Raw genomic sequence first — 18,208 nt, 5'->3', positions numbered from 1 at the left:
CAATTAAGGAAAGCAGTGTTTTTTTTTTAATTTTGCCACTGTTCCAGGGTACATATAAATTATTCTGTTTAATAGTTCTCATCCACATGGTTGTTCCACAAAAGTTACATTGTGTTTCCAACGTCTAGACGTGACATTTAAAAAATCATTTTTATAATGATAAAAAAGTGAATGCTGTTTCCAACTCAAATCTAACTAAATAGACTATATTCACTATTCTGGCCCCGACTATAAGATCTGCAAGTGTCTCAAAGGCGTGGGTGACCGACCCCTGATTCAGATGCTGGAATACACGGCCCAGACTCCTCTTTCTGGCTGAGTTTGGGATCAAAGGACAAGATTTCCTGGAGTCAACGTTCAAGTCTTAGCCTAACAGCGGCTTTTCCTGTCCAAAGGAGACTTAGGAGCGAGAAGTTCTGAAATAAACGGAAATAGGATCAATCAAAACTGCGAATAATAGGGCACCTGAATAAAACATAGTACTCCCTATTCAGGTCTGGAACCCCGCCCGGAAAGCTGTCACCCTGGCTGGTCAGTGACATCACAGCCCCGGACCATTATTCACAGGGACAAGACGCGCGGTCCGAAGCCCCCTCGTGGGGCAGGACTCAGTGGGCGCAGCTGCTGCCTTTTACCCCGAGACCCAGGGCGACCCGACAGGGGGTGGCAGTGCTTCGGTCGCTGCGCCCTTTGGCGGCGGGGCCGGGCCTCCGATGCCCAGTGAGCGGCAGAGCCGCAGGGTCCTGCGGGGACGCCCGGGCTCGGCCCCCACCTCCCGGTGGTCCACGGACCTGCGCCTCCCAGAGCAGCAGGCTTCGGACCTCGACTACTGAGGGGGAGGCGGCCGAGCACGCGGGCCCAGGGCCTCCTTCGCGGGACCCAGACGTTCTGGTCCCGAGAGCAGGCCGGGTCGGGCGCCGGGGCGGGAGAGTAGGTGCACTCAGCGCGCATCTGGGGTGCAGCTCGCTTTCAGGAGGAGGCTGAGTTTAGGCTGCGCCAGCAAAAGACCCTGCGCGCGGCCGAGAGGGAAAGGTCCCACCGAGACGCCAACTCGGATCACGATTCAGCGTCCAAAGTGCTGACCGTTGCCGTGGAAACACGGCCGGCGCGCTCTCCTGCAGCCGAGCCGAGCGGAGCCGCGCGGGCCCAGGACCTCCCTCCCTCCCCGCGCTCGTCCCTCAGCCGCGAGCTGCGTCCTCGCGACGCCAGGGGGCGCCTGACTGGCCGCCGGCGGCGGTCTCTCCAGCTTTGGACGCAGTGGAGAGAGAGGAGACCCATTCCGGTGAGCGACGGGTGGGGGCTTGCAGGCCTCTCCCAAGTGCTCCTTTGCTGCTTGTATCTCTAGTTTCCTGCCCTGAGGTAAAATTCCAACCAGGAAAAAAAGAAAAAGTCCCTTCCCTGTTTGCAACTGTCCTCTTCCCGCTGCCCTGGGAACTCTGAACTTCCTCAGAAGAGCCCTTGGGACTTCGTGGGCTGTCCCATGCCTGGTACCCCAGGTCCAAGGGTAGAATTGCGGGCCACCGCCGGGTTTGTGGCGGGGGACGCGGCGTTTGCTCTGGTCGGAAGGCGACCAGAAGCCAGGGATCCGCCTTGCCAAACCATTGCACCGTGCCGGTGGAGGAACTGCGCGCCCAAATAAGTTAGGCACAAAGAACGGTTTACAGCAATAACAGGACTGTTCAAACGTGCCAAATTCTGTAAGCGTTGAGCGGTGGGAAGTATGGCTTTGTTTTGTTGTTCAGCCGCTCTGTCGTGTCCGACTCTTGTGGACCCCATGGACTGCAGAACGCCAGGCTTCCCCGCCCTTCACCATCTCCCAGACCTTACTCAAAGTTATGTCCACCGAATTGGTAATGCCATCCAACCACCTCGTCCTCTTCTCTTGCCTTCAACCTTTCCCAGCATCAGGGTCTTTTCTAGCGAGTTGGCTCTTCGCATCAGGTGGCCAAAGTATTGGAGATTGAGCTTCACCATCAGTCCTTCCAATGAATATTCAGGACTGATTTCCTTTAGGATTGACTGGTTGGATCTTGCAGTCCAAGAGACTCTCAAGAGTCTTCTCCAACACTACAGTTCCAAAAGCATCAATTCTTTGGCGCTCAGCCTGCTTTGGGCTTCCCTGGTGGCTCAGAGGGTAAAGCGTCTGCCTGCAATGCAGGAGACCTGGGTTTGAGTCCCCAAGTCGGGAAGATCCTCTGGAGAAGGAAATGGCAACCCACTCCAGTACCCTTGCCTTGGAGGAGGAAGGGTACAGTCCATGGGATCGCAGAGTCACACAGTACTGAGCAACTTTTCTTCTTTATGATTCAACTCACATCCATACATGACCAAAGACTATAGCTTTGACTAGAGGGACGTTTGTTGGCAAATTAATGTCTCTGCTTTCTAATATGCTGTCTTGCTTTGTAGTAGCTTTTCTTCCAAGGAGCAAGAGTCTTTTAATTTCATGGCTGTAGTCACCATCTGTAGTGACTTTGGTGCCCAAGTAAAGAAAGTCTGTCACTGTTTCCCTTGTTTCCACCATCTATTTGTCAGGAAGTTTTGGGACCAGATACCATGATTTTTGTCTTTTGCATGTTGAGTTTTAAGCCAACTTTTTTCACTCTCACTTTTTCTGCATTCTGCCATAAGGATGGTGTCATCTGCATACCCAGTTTTGTATTTTATATGATGTCCTCTGCATGTAAATAAGCAGGCTGACAAGATACAACCTTTGATCTTCCCCCTAGACTCATTTGAAATGATCCTGATGCTGGGAAAGACTGAAGGTGGGAGGAGAATAGGACGATAGAAGTTGAGATGGTTGGATGGCATCACCAGCTCAACGGACTTGAGTTTGAGTAAGCGCCGGGAGCTGGTGATGGACTGGGAGGCCTGGCGTGCTGCAGTCCATGGGGTCACAAAGAGTCAGACATGACTGAGCGACTGAACTGAACTGAATTGAAATGTAATGAGATATGGGGTCCCAGCATTGAGAGCACTTTGCTCACTCCTTCCTTCACTTCACTAGTCATAAATGCTTAGTGGAACACTTGGATATTGTGGCCATTGTCACCCTTGTGAAACCACCAGCCTAGCCAATCCCAGCAGAGTTATAGTGACACACATATATCAGGAGAACTTCCCATATTTTGGACTCACAAACCATGGGATAATGTAGGTTAGAAGATGACTGTTTTTTTTTTTGCCCACATCTCCCTTCCTGACTCAAGCTGCTATGCCTCTAAACATTCTTGTGCCTGCGTGGTATATATCCTTTTCACCTCTGATCATGGCTTATATTTCCCCATGTACATCTGAGAAACACAGCCACAGGTTCCTGGTATGTGCCAACCCAGGTAGATCCAGCAACTGTTGCATAGAAACTGCCCTCGCATCCTCTCCATTGAATATACTGATTTTCCCAAGTTAGATAAAAGTAGATAACGTCAGTTTTACTACTTGTACTTAAGGAGATACATATGAAATATTAAGATGCCTCTGACAAGTAGGAAAGAGATCCTGTGGAATTGTAATAAAATTCATTAGTTACACATATAGAGTCTAATTCTCATAGAAACTTAAAAACCACAGTTTTTAAGAGGACGAAATAGGGAAATAGGCATGCCCAACTGGCTGCAGGTTACATAAAACGCAGTGTGTTGCCAAGGGGGGAATTTGAGTCAACATTATAAAGGGACATATCAGGAATAATAAAGTTGGGAAAAATATACCTTTGTTAAATTGACTAGTAGGAAAAGGAGTACGTCAAGGTTGTATATTGTCACCCTGCTTATTTAACTTATATGCAGAGTACATAATGAGGAATGCTGGGCTGGAAGAAGCACAGGCTGGAATCAAGATTGCCGGGAGAAATATCAATAACCTCAGATATGCAGGTGACACCACCCTTATGGCAGAAAGTGAAGAGGAACTCAAAGGCCTCTTGATGAAAGTGAAAGAGGAGAGTGAAAAGTTTGACTTAACGCTCAACATTCAGAAAACGAAGATCATGGCATCTGGTCCCATCACTTCATGGGAAATAGATGGGGAAACAGTGGAAACAGTGTCAGACTTTATTTTTTTGGGCTCCAAAATCACTGCAGATGCTGAAATTAAAAGACGCTTACTCCTTGCAAGGAAAGTTATGACCAAACTAGACAGCATATTAAAAATCAGAGACATTACTTTACCAACCAAGGTCCGTCTAGTCAAGGCTATGGTTTTTCCCGTGGTCATGTATGGATGTGAGAGTTGGACTGTGAAGAAAGCTGATCGCTGAAGAATTGATGCTTTTGAACTGTGGTGCTGGAGAAGACTCTTGAGAGTCCCTTGGACTGCAAGGAGATCCAACCAGTCCATTCTAGAGGAGATCAATCCTGGGTGTTCATTGGAAGGACTGATGCTAAAGCTGAAACTGCAATACTTTGGCCACCTCATGCGACGAGTTGACTCACTGGAAAAGAATCTGATGCTGGGAGGGATTGAGGGCGGGAGGAGAAGGGGACAACAGAGAATGAGATGGCTGGATGGCATCACTGACTTGATGGAGGTGAGTTTGAGTGAACTCCGGGAGTTGGTGATGGACAAGGAGGCGGCGTGCTGTGATTCATGGGGTCGCAAAGAGTCGGACACGACTGAGCAACTGAACTGAACTGAACTGAAGCTTAAGCTGAAGCAAAGTGAAAGTGTTAGTCACTCAGTCATATCCGACTCTTCGCGACCCCATGAACTGTAACCGGCCAGGCTCCTCTGTCCATGGAATTCTTCAGGCAAGAATACTGGAGTGGGTTGCCTTTCCCTTCTCCAGGGGATCTTCCCAACCCAAGGGTCAAACCTGGGTCTCCTGCATTGCAGGCAGATTCTTTACTGTCTGAGACACCAGGGAAGTGAGTTTAAGCTAAGTAAAGTATTATTCTCAAATTGTCTTCACACTTAAAATGGTGTGAAAGATTGGTAAAGTCTAAAAGAAGAATGTATAAAATTTTACATTTTTCCATGAGGAAAAGCACCAAGGACAGTTCAAATAGAAACAGATTGATGAATGACCTCAATAGAGTCCTGCATAAATGAAAGTTACTGGGAATATAGCCGCCTTGATGTTTTTTCCTGTATACACAACACTGCGCATGGAGAAATTCTCAGATTTGAGAAACAGTGTGTGCAGGATCAGAGCAGGGAAGCCTGAAATTGCAAGGGGCTGTTGGGAATGATGGTCTCCTTCATCAGAGACCTTCAGAGAGGAGTTAAATAGCCTTTACTCTGGCTTACTGAGGCCTGTTCTCTGTGGCTAGCACTCTAATGTGATGTGGGTGTCTGATAAAGCTTCCTGGCTTACAAGGTGTATCCAGGGACTGCATTTAAACCAGAAGATAAGAATCACAGCCATCTTGTCTCCAGCATAATTCAAAACACCTTTGCTTTCCTTAGAGTCATTCAGTGTTGCTTGTTTCTCTTCTCACACACTTCCAGGTCCTTCATTTCCTCCTCATGGCTGTTATCTCTTCTTGTCCTCCCACCCACAGATGGTTCCAGGCCCAGATGACCAAGAAAGCAGTTATCTGAATCACTCCCTAGGGCTGACTCTTCCTTTAGGAGCTGCCTTTGTGCTGCCATGTTTGGATAGGACCTCTTTGTCACCTGACCTCTTTATATATTTTTTAAATTTTAACAGTTTTTTTTTTTTAAATATTGTGTTTCAGGTATACAGCAAAGTTATTCAGTAATGTATATATATATACAGAGTGGAGCCAGGGCATTGGCCCCTTTGGATTGGGAAATACAACAAGGAGGCTGCTCACAGGGCACGACTCTCCACTCTGATTGTCAGCAACCCAGGATGTGCTCCTGATGAGTAGAGTCTAGACTTCTCCAAACCTTCTGTCTCAGACTTCCCAGGAGGCAAGGGGGCTGGGCCACTCCTTGCAGGACCCTGGGACTGGGATGCCCAAATTGTGACTTGACCTGCTCACTGCAGGGCCGTGGTCTACCCTTGTGGACTTTCTCTTTGCGGATCCCTCCCAGGGGCCCAGGGCCCGACCTGATTCTTTTCTTTCCCATCCTACCGAGTTATGTGTAGATCCTTCTTGCAGCTTTTGTTTTCAAGAGTTATGCTAGTTTCCAGTCAGTTTCCATTAAGAAGTGTCCCACATGTGAATTTATTTTTGATGTGTTTGTGGGAGAGTGGATCTCCATACCAGCTGCTACAGCATCTTGATTCTGCTTCAGATGCTGAGCTTTTTAGTGACAGTTTGTCTTTCCTGTTCTTACACACTCACCCTGCAGGCTGGTATAGAAACTGGAAACTAAGCAGGCAAAGAAAACTATTTTTTAATTCATATTTTGCTTTCAGTTCAGTTCAGTCGCTCAGTCGTGTCTGACTCTCTGCGACCCCATGAATCACAGCATGCCAGGATTCCCTGTCCAACAACAACTCCCGGAGTTCACTCAAACTCATGTTCATAGAGTCGGTGATGCCATCCAGCCTTCTCATTCTCTGTCGTCCCCTTCTCCTCCTTCCCCCAACCTTTCCCAGCATCAGCGTCTTTTCCAGTGAGTCAACTCATTGCATGAGGTGGCCAAAGTATTGGAGTTTCAGCTTTAGCATCAGTCCTTCCAATGAACACCCAGGATTGATCTCCTTTAGAATGGACTGGTTGGATCTCCTTGCAGTCCAAGGGACTCTCAAGATTCTTCTCCAGCACCACAGTTCAAAAGCATCAATTCTTTGGCGATCAGCCTTCTTCACAGTCCAACTCTCACATCCATACATGACCACGGGAAAACCAGACGGTGTCATTTCCTCTCACTGACCCTGTCCACCAGTTATGTCAGCCTTCCACATGTCACTCTGGCAACATATATAAATAGATAGCATACATTTATACACACTTACACACTTTCTAAAGCACTTTTGTGAAGACACAGACTAGGATTCAGCACAAGCACAACTGGGGGCCTCTTGCACATCACTTAAAAATGATCACCCGTTTGCTTTACACAAGACTTTCAGTGGGCTCGCTGTGGCCATTAGTCCCTAGTTCCCAGAGAGAAGTTGGGATGACAAAAGGGGACAGTATATGTAAAGTCAGTACAGCTGTTGGAGATCACAATAGAATATAGGAAGTCTAGGCTAAGCATGAGAGGGCATAAGGGAGTCACCACTCCCACCACATGGATTCAAAGTACTCAGGTGCTGCAGTGTTGACTGACGCCCAGCCTCACGGTGACCCAGCTTCATGGGCCCTGGGTCAGGTAGTCGGGCCCCTGCCCACACTGTCCTGCAGGGCCCCGCTGCTCAGTCTTGTGCTTTCAGATCTGCCGAGGAGCTCCAATGTGGGGACCACAGGGTGCATTGTGGGGAAGCAGGTCCTGTTTCCCCTGAGCTGACCCTCTGAGGACAGATGAGTCTAGAAATGTCTGTGGCTGGCTCCCATGCCCACAGGGTGTTCAGAAGCAGTGTCACAAGGTCCTCTACTAACTAGGCACGTTTTCCTTAGTGCTGAGCCAAGGTCCCGTGGCTGGTTATTCCTCAACTGTAGGAAAGGCCTTCTGCCTTTCACCCTGCCCACGAGGCCATATCTCTGACTCCTTCCAGACCCTCCAGTAGGTGTGGAGGAGGGCCCAGATCCTCCTCAGCAGACAGGGAGCTGTGAAGAAAGGGTGCAGGCCCATCCTTCCTGCTGTTTTAAGGACCTCTGGTGGCTTCACTTCTTGCATGTCTCCTGGAAGGCAAGGGTCACAGGACTGGAATGCATGGCAGGGCATTGGCAGATCAAGTCTTTGATAGTTTTATCTTTGGATTTATAGTATAAATGTGGAACTTGGCATCACATGTCTAACTTGGGTGTAGTGGCAAAGACTGCTAGCTGTCCTTCAATAGCGTTGCCTTTGCTGGTGACGACTTTTCTTGTGTCTCCTGCATTGGCAGGCGATTTCTTGGGAAGCCCCATGTTTCCTTTAAGGTGTATATAGATTTATCAGCTATGTAGAAGATAATATTTGCATTATCGTGCTCTTATACGTTTTAGTTGTCAATGTGGTTACTAGAAAATTTTAAACTACATGTGACTTGCATTTTCGTTACAACACTGCAGTATATTCTACCACCTAAAAGGAAGTATGAAGGACAGAAACACTATTAAAGGACACCCTAGTATACAGTTTAGACTGTGGGAATGCGACAGAAAAACCAACTCAGTTTCTCCAAAAAGTGAATGATTTAAAGGGAAAAAGGACAGCAACAGACAAAGAGAGATGGAGAGCGAGGGAGAGAGAAAGCAAGGAAGGAAGGAAGAAATTGAAGGTAAGCGTACATGTAAGAGTCCTTTCACTGTGTGGATCACAATAATCTGTGGAACATTCTGAAAGAGTTGGGAATACCAGACCACCTGACCTGCCTCTTGAGAAACCTGTATGCAGGTCAGGAAGCAACAGTTAGAACTGGACATGGAACAACAGACCGGTTCCAAATAGGAAAAGGAGTACGTCAAGGTTGTATATTGTCACCCTGCTTATTTAACTTACATGCAGAGTACATCATGAGGAACGTTGGGCTTGAAGCAGCACAAGCTGGAATCAAGATTGCTGGGAGAAATATCAATAACCTCAGATATGCAGATGACACCACCCTTATGGCAGAAAGTGAAGAGGAACTCAAAAGCCTCCTGATGAAAGTGAGAGGAGAGTGAAAAGGTTGACTTGAAGCTCAACATTCAGAAAACAAAGATCATGGCATCTGTTCAGTTCAGTTCAGTCGCTCAGTCGTGTCCGACTCTCCGCGACCCCATGAATCACAGCATACCAGGACTCCCTGTCCCTCATCAACTCCCGGAGTTCACTCAGACTCATGTCCACAGAGTCGGTGATGCCATCCAGCCATCTCATTCTCTGTCGTCCCCTTTTCTTCCCGCCCCCAACCTTTCCCAGCATCAGAGTTTTTTCCAGTGAGTCAGCTTATCACATGAGGTGGCCAAAGTATTGGAGTTTCAGCTTCAGCATCATTCCTTCCAATGAATACCCAGGATTGATCTCCTTTAGAATGGACTGGTTGGATCTCCTTGCAGTCCAAGGGACTCTCAAGAGTCTTCTCCAGCACCACAGTTCAAAAGCATCAATTCTTTGGGGATCAGCTTTCTTCACAGTCCAAATCTCACATCCAAACATGACCATGGGAAAAACCATAGCCTTGACTAGACAGACCTTTGTTGGCAAAGTAATGTCTCTGCTTTTTAATATACTATCTGGGTTGGTCATAACTTTCCTTCCAAGGAGTAAGCGTCCTTTAATTTCATGGCTGCAATCAGCATCTGCAGTGATTTTGGAGCCCAAAAAAATTAAGTCTGACACTGTTTCCACTGTTTTTCCATTGATTTCCCATGAAGTGATGGGACCAGATGCCATGACCTTTGTTTTCTGAATGTTGAGCTTCAAGCCAACCTTTTCACTCTCCTCTTTCACTTTCATCAAGAGGCTTTTGAGTTCCTCTTCACTTTTTGCCATAAGGGTAGTGTCATCTGCATATCTGAGGTTATTGATATTTCTCCCAGCAATCTTGATTCCAGCTTGTGCTTCTTCCAGCCCAGCGTTCCTCATGATGTACTCTGCATATAAGTTAAATAAGCAAGGTGACAATATACAACCTTGACATACTCCTTTTCCTATTTGGAACCAGTCTGTTGTTCCATGTCCAGTTCTGACTGTTGCTTCCTGACCTGCATACAGGTTTCTCAAGGCAGGTCAGGTGGTCTGGTATTCCCAACTCTTTCAGAATTTTCCACAGTTTATTGTGATCCACATAGTCAAAGGCTTTGGCATAGTCAATGAAGCAGAAATCGATGTTTTTCTGGAACTCTCTTGCTTTCTCCATGAACTAGCGGATGTTGGCAATTTGATCTCTGGGGCCTCTGCCTTTTCTAAAACCTGCTTGAACATCTGGGAGTTCACAGTTCACATATTGCTGAAGCCTGGTTCCATTACTTCATGGGAAATAGGTGGGGAAACAGTGGAAACAGTGTCAGACTTTATTTTTGGGGGCTCCAAAATCACTGCGGATGCTGATTGCAGCCAGGAAATTAAAGGACGCTTACTCCTTGGAAGGAAAGTTATGACCAACCTAGATAGTATATTAAAAAGCAGAGACATTACTTTGCCAACAGAGGTCCGTCTAGTCAAGGCTATGGTTTTTCCAGTGGTCATTTTTGCATGTGAGAGTTGGACTGTGAAGAAAGCTGATCGCTGAAGAATTGATGCTTTTGAACTGTGGTGCTGGAGAAGACTCTTGAGAGTCCCTTGGACTGCAAGGAGATCCAACCAGTCCATTCTAAAGGAGATCAATCCTGGGAGTCAAACTTAAGGAGTTCTCAGTCCATCATGAGAAATCTTTAAAGACGAACTCTGATCATCAAGAATTGACAGGAAACTATGAGTTATGTACATCTGGTCATCACTGAATATATGGGATTGTAGATTTAAACCACTGTGTGGTGAGCCCTGCTCTGGGGGCAGCCTAGGAACACCCTCAAACTTCTACAGGGAGGCTGCTAGTACTCCCAGAGTGGGACAGCCATCCTGTGCCACCAGGGGGTCGAAAGGACCCAGTGGGTCCCTGCTCCAGCTCCTACCTCTACCCTACCAATTAGCACATTAACAAAAAAAGGTAGGAAAAATATAGTATATAAAGGGTATACATTCGATTGGGTTGAAATAATACAATAAGGTAATAATACTATAGGTAAAGACAGAAAAAAAAGCAGAATAATGTCCTCCAGCATCACAGTAGTAAAAAGTTGAAGTTGATAGATAACATTTGAAACATATGCTTCAAATATTAGAAATGTGACAAAATACTAAAGGACTAATGTGTCAAAACTTTTAGTGCACTAACTAGCTATCCAGGCCTTCCAAAATGCCCAGCAAAAGACACACAGACACAAATATGCATACACACAAAAAATAAAATAACAGAGAAAGAAACCCAGAAGATACAATCTACTACAAATGGGAAACACAGATGAAAAGATGTGAGAGGAGTTTAAGATACAAACTGAACAGGAGAAACAAAGGGGCTTCCCTGGTAGCTCCGCTGGTAAAGAATCTGCCTGCGATTCAGGAGACCCCGGATCGATTCCTGGTTTTGTAGGATTCCCTGGAGAAGGGATCGGACACCCACTCCAGTATTCTTGGGCTTCCCTGGTGGAATCCGTCTGCAATGGTGACACCTGGGTTCCATCCCTGGGTTGGAAAGATCCCCTGAAGTAGAGCATGGCAACCCACTCCAATATTCTTGCCTGGAGAATCCCCATGGACACAGGAGCCTGGTGGGCTGCAGTCCATGGGGTTGCAAAGAGTCGGACACAACTGGCAACTAAGCACAGCACAGCACATGAGAAACAAGAGTATTTATGTTATAAAAATCATGTTAATAATGGATTGTGGATGGGGGAAGGGTGGGAAGGAGATTCAAGAAGGAGGGGACATAGTTACACTTATGTTTTTTTCCCACTGCGGTGTGGCAAAAACCAGCACTACACTGGAAAACAGTTATCCTCCAATTAAAAATAAATGCAAGAAAATCATGGATTATAACCCTGAACTTTAAAAAAGAACGAGTCTGCAGTGAAACACAAAAACATTTTTAATTATATGTTAGGGGTAGGGATTGTCTTTTCCACAGCACAAAGCTGGCAATACCACAGATATGATAATTGACACGCATCAGGGATCAATAAAGGGTGGTAAAATTTTTACAGAAAGAGCACCATAGAATACAATATTGATACACCCTCAAATACCACTAATCAAATTGCTCATTACAGACACAAAAGCCTGTCTTTTCAAGAACAGATCTTATAAGCCTCTGCATAACAGTGTTCAATGCAGAAATAATCATAGTGGGGACAGGTAAAGTGGACACTCTTAGCCTCCAAACAGGCTGCACTCGGAAGCACACAGCATGCACTAGATGGTGTTCTTGGCAAAAAGGGTTCACCGGAATTTAATCATGAGGCAATGATCAGACAGCTGCAAAATGGAGACCTTTCAGTAGACAACTGACCTGTCCTCTGCAAAGAAGTCAATGTCACGACCGTCAAAGACAACTACAAGAAGGTGAGGAGATGTTTGAGGTTCCGAAGGACTAAAGAGATAAAGCAACACGATCTTTTTAGTCCCATGGGACCTAAAACATCTCTTCTCCTTTTTGTTGTCTTTTTGGTGCAAACATCGACCGTTTGAAGAAAGAAGGCCAGCTGTCTAGTTCAAAGGTCTCAATTCTGCAGTTATCTGATATCTACCTCAATATTAAACACAGGATAAACACTTTCAGCAAGAACAATGCGCAGTAAATGCTGTCTGCTTTGAGCACAGTCCATCTGGTGGCAAAGAATGACCGGGTTGATATGCTGTCTTCTTCCAACTGTTCCCATGCTGGTGTGTGGAGGACGACTATTTAGAGGAGCAGTATTAAGGTCTTTCCAAACTGTGTGTCCATCAAAGCATTGATCACCTTACTGAGGATTACATTCGGAGGCTGATGACTGGGATTTCTCGCATCAATTCTGTCCCTTGGAGTGTGGACAGTGGTTGTTGGTTGGGATGTTCATTCTCAGAAAATGATCCCTTCAGTGTTGCTGAGGTTGAAATCGAGTTGCTCTTGTAGATTCTTCTTCATCAAATGGAAAAGGTAATTTTATAGTGTGGTTTCTCAAATCGACAACATCTTTTCTTAGTTCCTAAAGTAATTGATATCTGTGAAAGAGAGAGAGAGGGAGAGAAGAAACGTGAGTCTTCGTTAGGCCCTGCTGAGCCTGAAGGGATGGCCACATGGTGACTGGGGCCAGGGGCAGACAGAGCTCCTGTTGACAGGATGAGCTGAAGGGAGAGCCACAGGCTGGCTGGAGAGGAAAGTGAGATCCACGATTGAGAAGGAATACCTCCTTAAACTTTCATCTAGCCTGTGGTGCAGCATCTAAGGAACCCTGTCCTCACCCCACCTGTGCTTGGTGATATCTCAGCTCAGAGCTGCTTCAGAGTCTTAACTGGATCCCTGCCACTCAATCCTCAACAGTCATTGGACTCTTGAATCCCCTTCATCTGTACGCTTTCCCACACGTTCAGGGATGGACGTGCTGAGCATCCCTCATACACACTTAGAAACAGACAGCTATGGGAGCAGAGGATCCTCAACTGAGAAAGACACCCTCTTCTACCTCTTCATGCCTGCCTTCTCAGGAGAAGCAGGGTCCTGGAGAGTCCTGGATGTGAGCACCAATAGGGACCTCAGAATGGATCCAAGTCCACTTCCATAATTTACAGAGGAGGAGCTATGTTTTCAAAGGTCTAAGGACTATCCAAAACCACATGACTTGTTACTGACAGCCCAAGCCACAGGCCCTTCCTATATATTTGCGGGAAGGGAGAGGAGGAGAGGAAAGCCCCAATCTGGAGGAGTCAACAGTTAATAGAGGCTGTTTGGTCATCCTCCTGAACAGGAATAAGGCGTTCCAGGGAAATCCTGCTCCAAAGAGACTGAGGGATGAATGGAAAAAGGGGAAACTCAAAATAAAATTCGCAAAAAGAGAGCAGGGAGTGTAACTTTGTGTCAAGCCATTTGCATCCCATGGACACCAAAATGTTATGAAGGTTATTTCATGCTGAATCTGCCTTAAGGCATTTCTAGGAATATTGTTGACAACTCAACAAATAAAAGTCTGAAGTGAAAGAGCATTCAGTTTAGTTATACTAAAATCTCATCACCTTTTTCTCAAACTTTTCTCAAAGAAAGATTCTCTATAGTATTTTAAGCTACTGTAAAAAAAAAAAAATCCACGAGAACATCTACTTCTGCTTTCTTGACGAGGCCAAAGCCTTTGACTGTGTGGATCACAACAAACTATGGAAAATTTTTAAAGAGATGGAAATAACAGACCACCTTTCCTGCCTCATGAAAAACCTGTATGCAGATCAAGAAGCAGCATTAGAACCGGACATGGAACACGGTCTGGTTCCAAATTGAGAAAGGAGTATGTCAAGGCTTTATATTGTCACCTTGATTCTTTAACTTTTATCGACAGTACATGATGCGAAATGCTGGGCTGGATGAAGCACAGCTGGAATCAAGATTGCCAAGAGAAATATCAATAAGCTGAGATATGCAGATGACACCACCCTTACAGCAGAAAGCAAAGAGGAACTAATGAGCCTCTTGATGAAAGTGAAGGAAGACGGAAAAGGGTAGCTTAAAACTAGGCATTCAAAAGAACGAAGATCACGGCATCTGGTCCCATCACTTCATGGCAAATAGATGGGGAAACAGTGGCTGACTTTATTTTTCTGGGCTCCAAAATCACTGCAGATGGTGACAGCAGCCATGAAATTAAAAGACGCTTACTCCTTGGAAGAAAAGTTATGATAAACTGAGATAGCATATTAAAAAGCAGAGACGTGACTTGCCATAAAAGGCCCATCTAGTCAGTTACGGTTTTTCCAGTAGTCATGTATGGATGTGAGAGTTGGACCATAAAGAAAGCTGAGTTCCAAAGAATTGATGCTTTTGGACTGTGGGATTGGAGAAGACTCTTGAGTCCCTTGGGATGCAAGGAGATCCAACCAGTCCATCTGAAAGGAAATCAGTCCTGAATTTTCATTGGAAGGACTGATGCTGAAGCAGAAACTCCAATACTTTGGCCACCTGATGTGAAGAACTGACTCCTCAGAAAAGACCCTGATGCTGGGAAAGATTGAGGGCAGGAGGAGAAGGGGACAAAAGAGGATGAGATGGTTGGATGGCATCACTGACTCAATGGACATGAATGAGAGCAAGCTCTGGGAGTTGCTGATGAACAGAGAAGCCCGGCGTGCTGCAGTCCATGGGGTCGCAAAGATTTGGACACAACCGAGCAACTTCTCTGAACTGATAGAAGGGTATGTAAAAGGACAAATATGGCAGGATAAGGCCTAACATTCATTATGGGGTTTTGGCATAAAGACTATATTCGATGAAAAAAAAAATTTGTTGCATCTGCTGTTCTGAGCCAGTTAGTAGTCTGTGAACATGTTTAGTGAATAGCTAACTGCAAGTTGCATTTTAACAGTAGAAAAGGAAATACTGAATTTTATTCTTGTGGCAAGGGGAGGGTCGATTTTATACTTTGGGGTCTATGTATTTTTGTTTGTTTGTTTTATTGTATCTTGTACCATGAAAATTGTGAGACACTGAATCCAGAGTGATTATCTATCACTCTAACTTAGCTATCTACGTCTCTTTTTTCTTCTCTATCCTCTTCGCCAGGCTGTACAAAATATTTCTGTTGAGAGAAGAATGCAAATTCCCTTACTTGTTGTTATTCAGCTTTTTTAGGAAGCAGCCACTCATAGGCCATGCCATATTCGTTACTTATATCCTATCAGATCCACAGTCCTTCTAATCCTTGATGCATATTAGCAGAGCTTTGAAAGATACTGATATCCAAACCTCATCTCCAGAACTTTAAAATCAGAATTTCCTTGGATTGGGATACGGCATCCATGTCACCTCAAAACTCAACCCGTGTTCATTTTACAGTAGCACCATTTAGAACTACTCACCAGGCCTGCACTATTTCACATCTCTCTCTTTATTTTCTCCTTCTAGTCCAATATGGATTTCTCTCCACTGGCCCCAAAGATCTTTTGGTCTTTCTGTTACTCTCCTATGAATAATTGGCCTTCTCAATTGGATGGTCTGAAGCAATGATTATCTTGTATTCTTGTGTATCTCCCTGGGTCTTCATAAATGTGGCCCAAAGTTAATTCAGTCCAATGCTGTCCTACATGCCCTGGCCTCAGATTTCAACTCAGTTCATTTCTCTGGGCTTTTACTAATATGGGGAAGGAATAATGTGAGTAAAACTGGAGAGGTCTGAGTGCCTGTCCATCTCATGCTCTCTGTTTTGAAATCCTGGCTTCTGTATCTCCTTTTCCCCAATGTCCCTTTAGGGAGCCATTTACTGTCCTCCACCTAATGCCAGCTCCAGTGAGTTCCTGGAAGCCCCCTGCACATTAGCAAAGTTCTGCCTATCAGAGGCTGAGGGGAATCATGACTCAGGCCAGTCCAGACTCCCACCTATGGCCCAGGTTCTTATTTTATTTTAGTAATCAAGGCTTTTTCCTTCAGTCTGGGATTTCTTATTCGGGTGGATAAGCTGAGGGGTAAGGGCTGTCCTAGGTTCATTTCTCCAGAAGCCAACTCACGTGCCAGTGATTCCTTAAGACGTGATCCTGAAAGAAAGAGGCAGTGGACTTGGAGGCAGGGGCAGGGAAAGTAAGGGAAGAAGCCAAGAATGTGTGTGACTTAAGGCCAATGTTTTCAGTGGCCTAAATGCTGCTATTCTGATGAGGAAGACCATGGATCTGGGCTTCCTGTGGCTAATAGGAAAGGTCAGAGGGCATATGAGGACGGTAGCAGTGGGAAAACATAGTGGTCAGAGCCTAACCAGGAGACTGAGACGGAGGGCACTGCAGGGTGGCCGCCCCCATGGAAAAGAGAGGAAAGACCACGCAGAGGCAGTGTCAGCTGCTGAGTGAGCACATGAGGAAGAGAAACGTTAGTGGGGGATTCAGCCACAGCAGACAAAGAGCACAAGGAAGGAGCGCACGGGGTTACCTCCGGCCCTAAGCCTGAAGGCCAGGGAATCTGCACGCTAGTCTCCACTTGCCAAACAGCAGTTTTCTTCTAATAATCTTCTGTTTCAGGACACTTAAGCCTTTAATCTTGTTACAGACTGGACGCTCATGAGTGCTTGCTGTGGAGCCCTCACCTTCCAGCTTGGGAGGGTTCTTCACTCTGATGGAAGCATCCAGCTCTGAAGATAAAACCACAGCCAACAGGATCCATTGTTATTCATGATTTACAAAGACTCACTCCTTCACCCAAGAAGGACATCAGGTACAGAAAGTGTCCAGGAACAAGAAAGGCCATCTGAAAGCCCATGGGTAGGTGAAGACAATGGAGATATTTTTCTATTTTCTTTTTTGCTGATCTTCCTTATACTTCCCAGTATTGTTAAGTGTGCCACAGGGCCATAAATGAGCAAGAAAAATAAAATGGATGACAACAAAAAATTCCTAGGTAGAAAAGACAAAGGCAAGAAACTCCTACAGCATGCAGTTTGTACTGTTGGGAGGGAAGAGATGAAGCAAAGTCAAAGCTGAAGGAAAACCTCATGAGAGAAAAGAAACGGGGAAGTCTAAATTGGAAAACTTTTAAATGTGCATCAATATGCACTTCATATATATGTAAACAGGTTACTTATGATATTTATACATACTTTAAATAAGGCATAGACGATATGATAAAAATGGAAGAAACCTCACAAGTGAGTGTGTTTGTGATGGAATAAAAGAATGAAGGATTTGAGCTACTGAATGGATCGTTCTATTGGCTTCCTGATGAGTTGAATTTGGACAAGAAAATAGAAAAATAAGAAGAATGAGAAGAAGCTCGTTTGGTGACAGGAACTAGGAGATAAGGGGTGGGGGCCGGGGGGAGTCACAGTGTGACGGGGTGTGAACGTAAAGGGCATTAAAACTACCGTTTGCTGCAAAATCTGCTGTGAGGCCTGGATTTATGTTCAGGTCTCCATGGAAGGTGAGCAGGAAACAGAGTGACTGAGCCAGTGGAGTTCAGTCTTGGCTGAGAGTGTGGGAGGCCGAGCCCAAGAAAAGGAGAGACAAGAGGGAAGAGAAGACAATAAACACAAGACCTGGTGGCTCTTGTCCCGCTCCGCATCCCTGCCCTCCCTGAGCACTTTCCATGAGACTCTCCACGCTGCCACAGGGGCTCCTTCTCATCTCAGCGCCACCTGAGGACCTGGGTCTCTCCTCATCCTCAGACGAGGCCACGGCCTGAGGGAAGAGTGCCAGGCAGCGCCAGGCTCCAGAGGAGGATGTGGAGAGCAAAGGAGGGAAGGCTGAACACGTCCCAGGTGAAATGGATGTGAGGGTCTGAAAGCTCTTTTAAGGAAATTTGAGCAGAGGTGGACTCGGAGGAGATGAAAACTAGGAGACGGACATGGAGATGAGTGGAGAGAATGAATTAAACGAGTGTCATGAAAGAGACTGGCGGGTGTGCTTCAAGAATGAGGGCAGCGCATTCTTTTAAAACGAGGGGAAACTGAGGAAAGGAAACTGGATGTGAAAAGCAAACATGGGACTGAGTTGCAGGGCCAGTGTTGACGCTCCTATTGAATGT

The 18,208-nt window shown here is 45.9% G+C and overlaps 2 protein-coding genes across 11 annotated transcripts in view; one reads left to right on the top strand and one right to left on the bottom strand.

Annotated features, from left to right (window-relative positions):
* LOC129556737 (myomegalin-like) overlaps positions 1–18,208 on the top strand; it is a 631,881-nt gene that overhangs the window by 155,832 nt on the left and 457,841 nt on the right.
* LOC129535562 (NBPF family member NBPF4-like) overlaps positions 11,595–18,208 on the bottom strand; it is a 204,382-nt gene continuing 197,768 nt past the window's right edge. For 8 of the 10 annotated variants that reach the window (XM_088835694.1, XM_088835696.1, XM_088835692.1 and 5 more), the window contains 2 exons: positions 16,622–16,820; positions 11,595–12,726 (listed from right to left, as the gene is read on the bottom strand). In XM_088835694.1, the coding sequence (XP_088691820.1) occupies positions 16,630–16,820 (191 nt within the window). In that variant the 3' untranslated portion in view covers positions 11,595–12,726; positions 16,622–16,629. The remainder of the gene's footprint in view (positions 12,727–16,621; positions 16,821–18,208) is intronic. The other 2 variants (XM_088835701.1, XM_088835700.1) reach the window with 1 other exon arrangement.

The sequence above is a fragment of the Moschus berezovskii genome, chromosome 4, assembly GCF_049115385.1.
Source record: "Moschus berezovskii isolate FMDL1 chromosome 4, NW_MosBer_1.0, whole genome shotgun sequence".
Taxonomy (NCBI): Eukaryota; Metazoa; Chordata; class Mammalia; order Artiodactyla; family Moschidae; genus Moschus; species Moschus berezovskii.
Note: the sequence above shows the minus strand (reverse complement) of the source record. Positions and strands in the feature narration are given on the sequence as shown.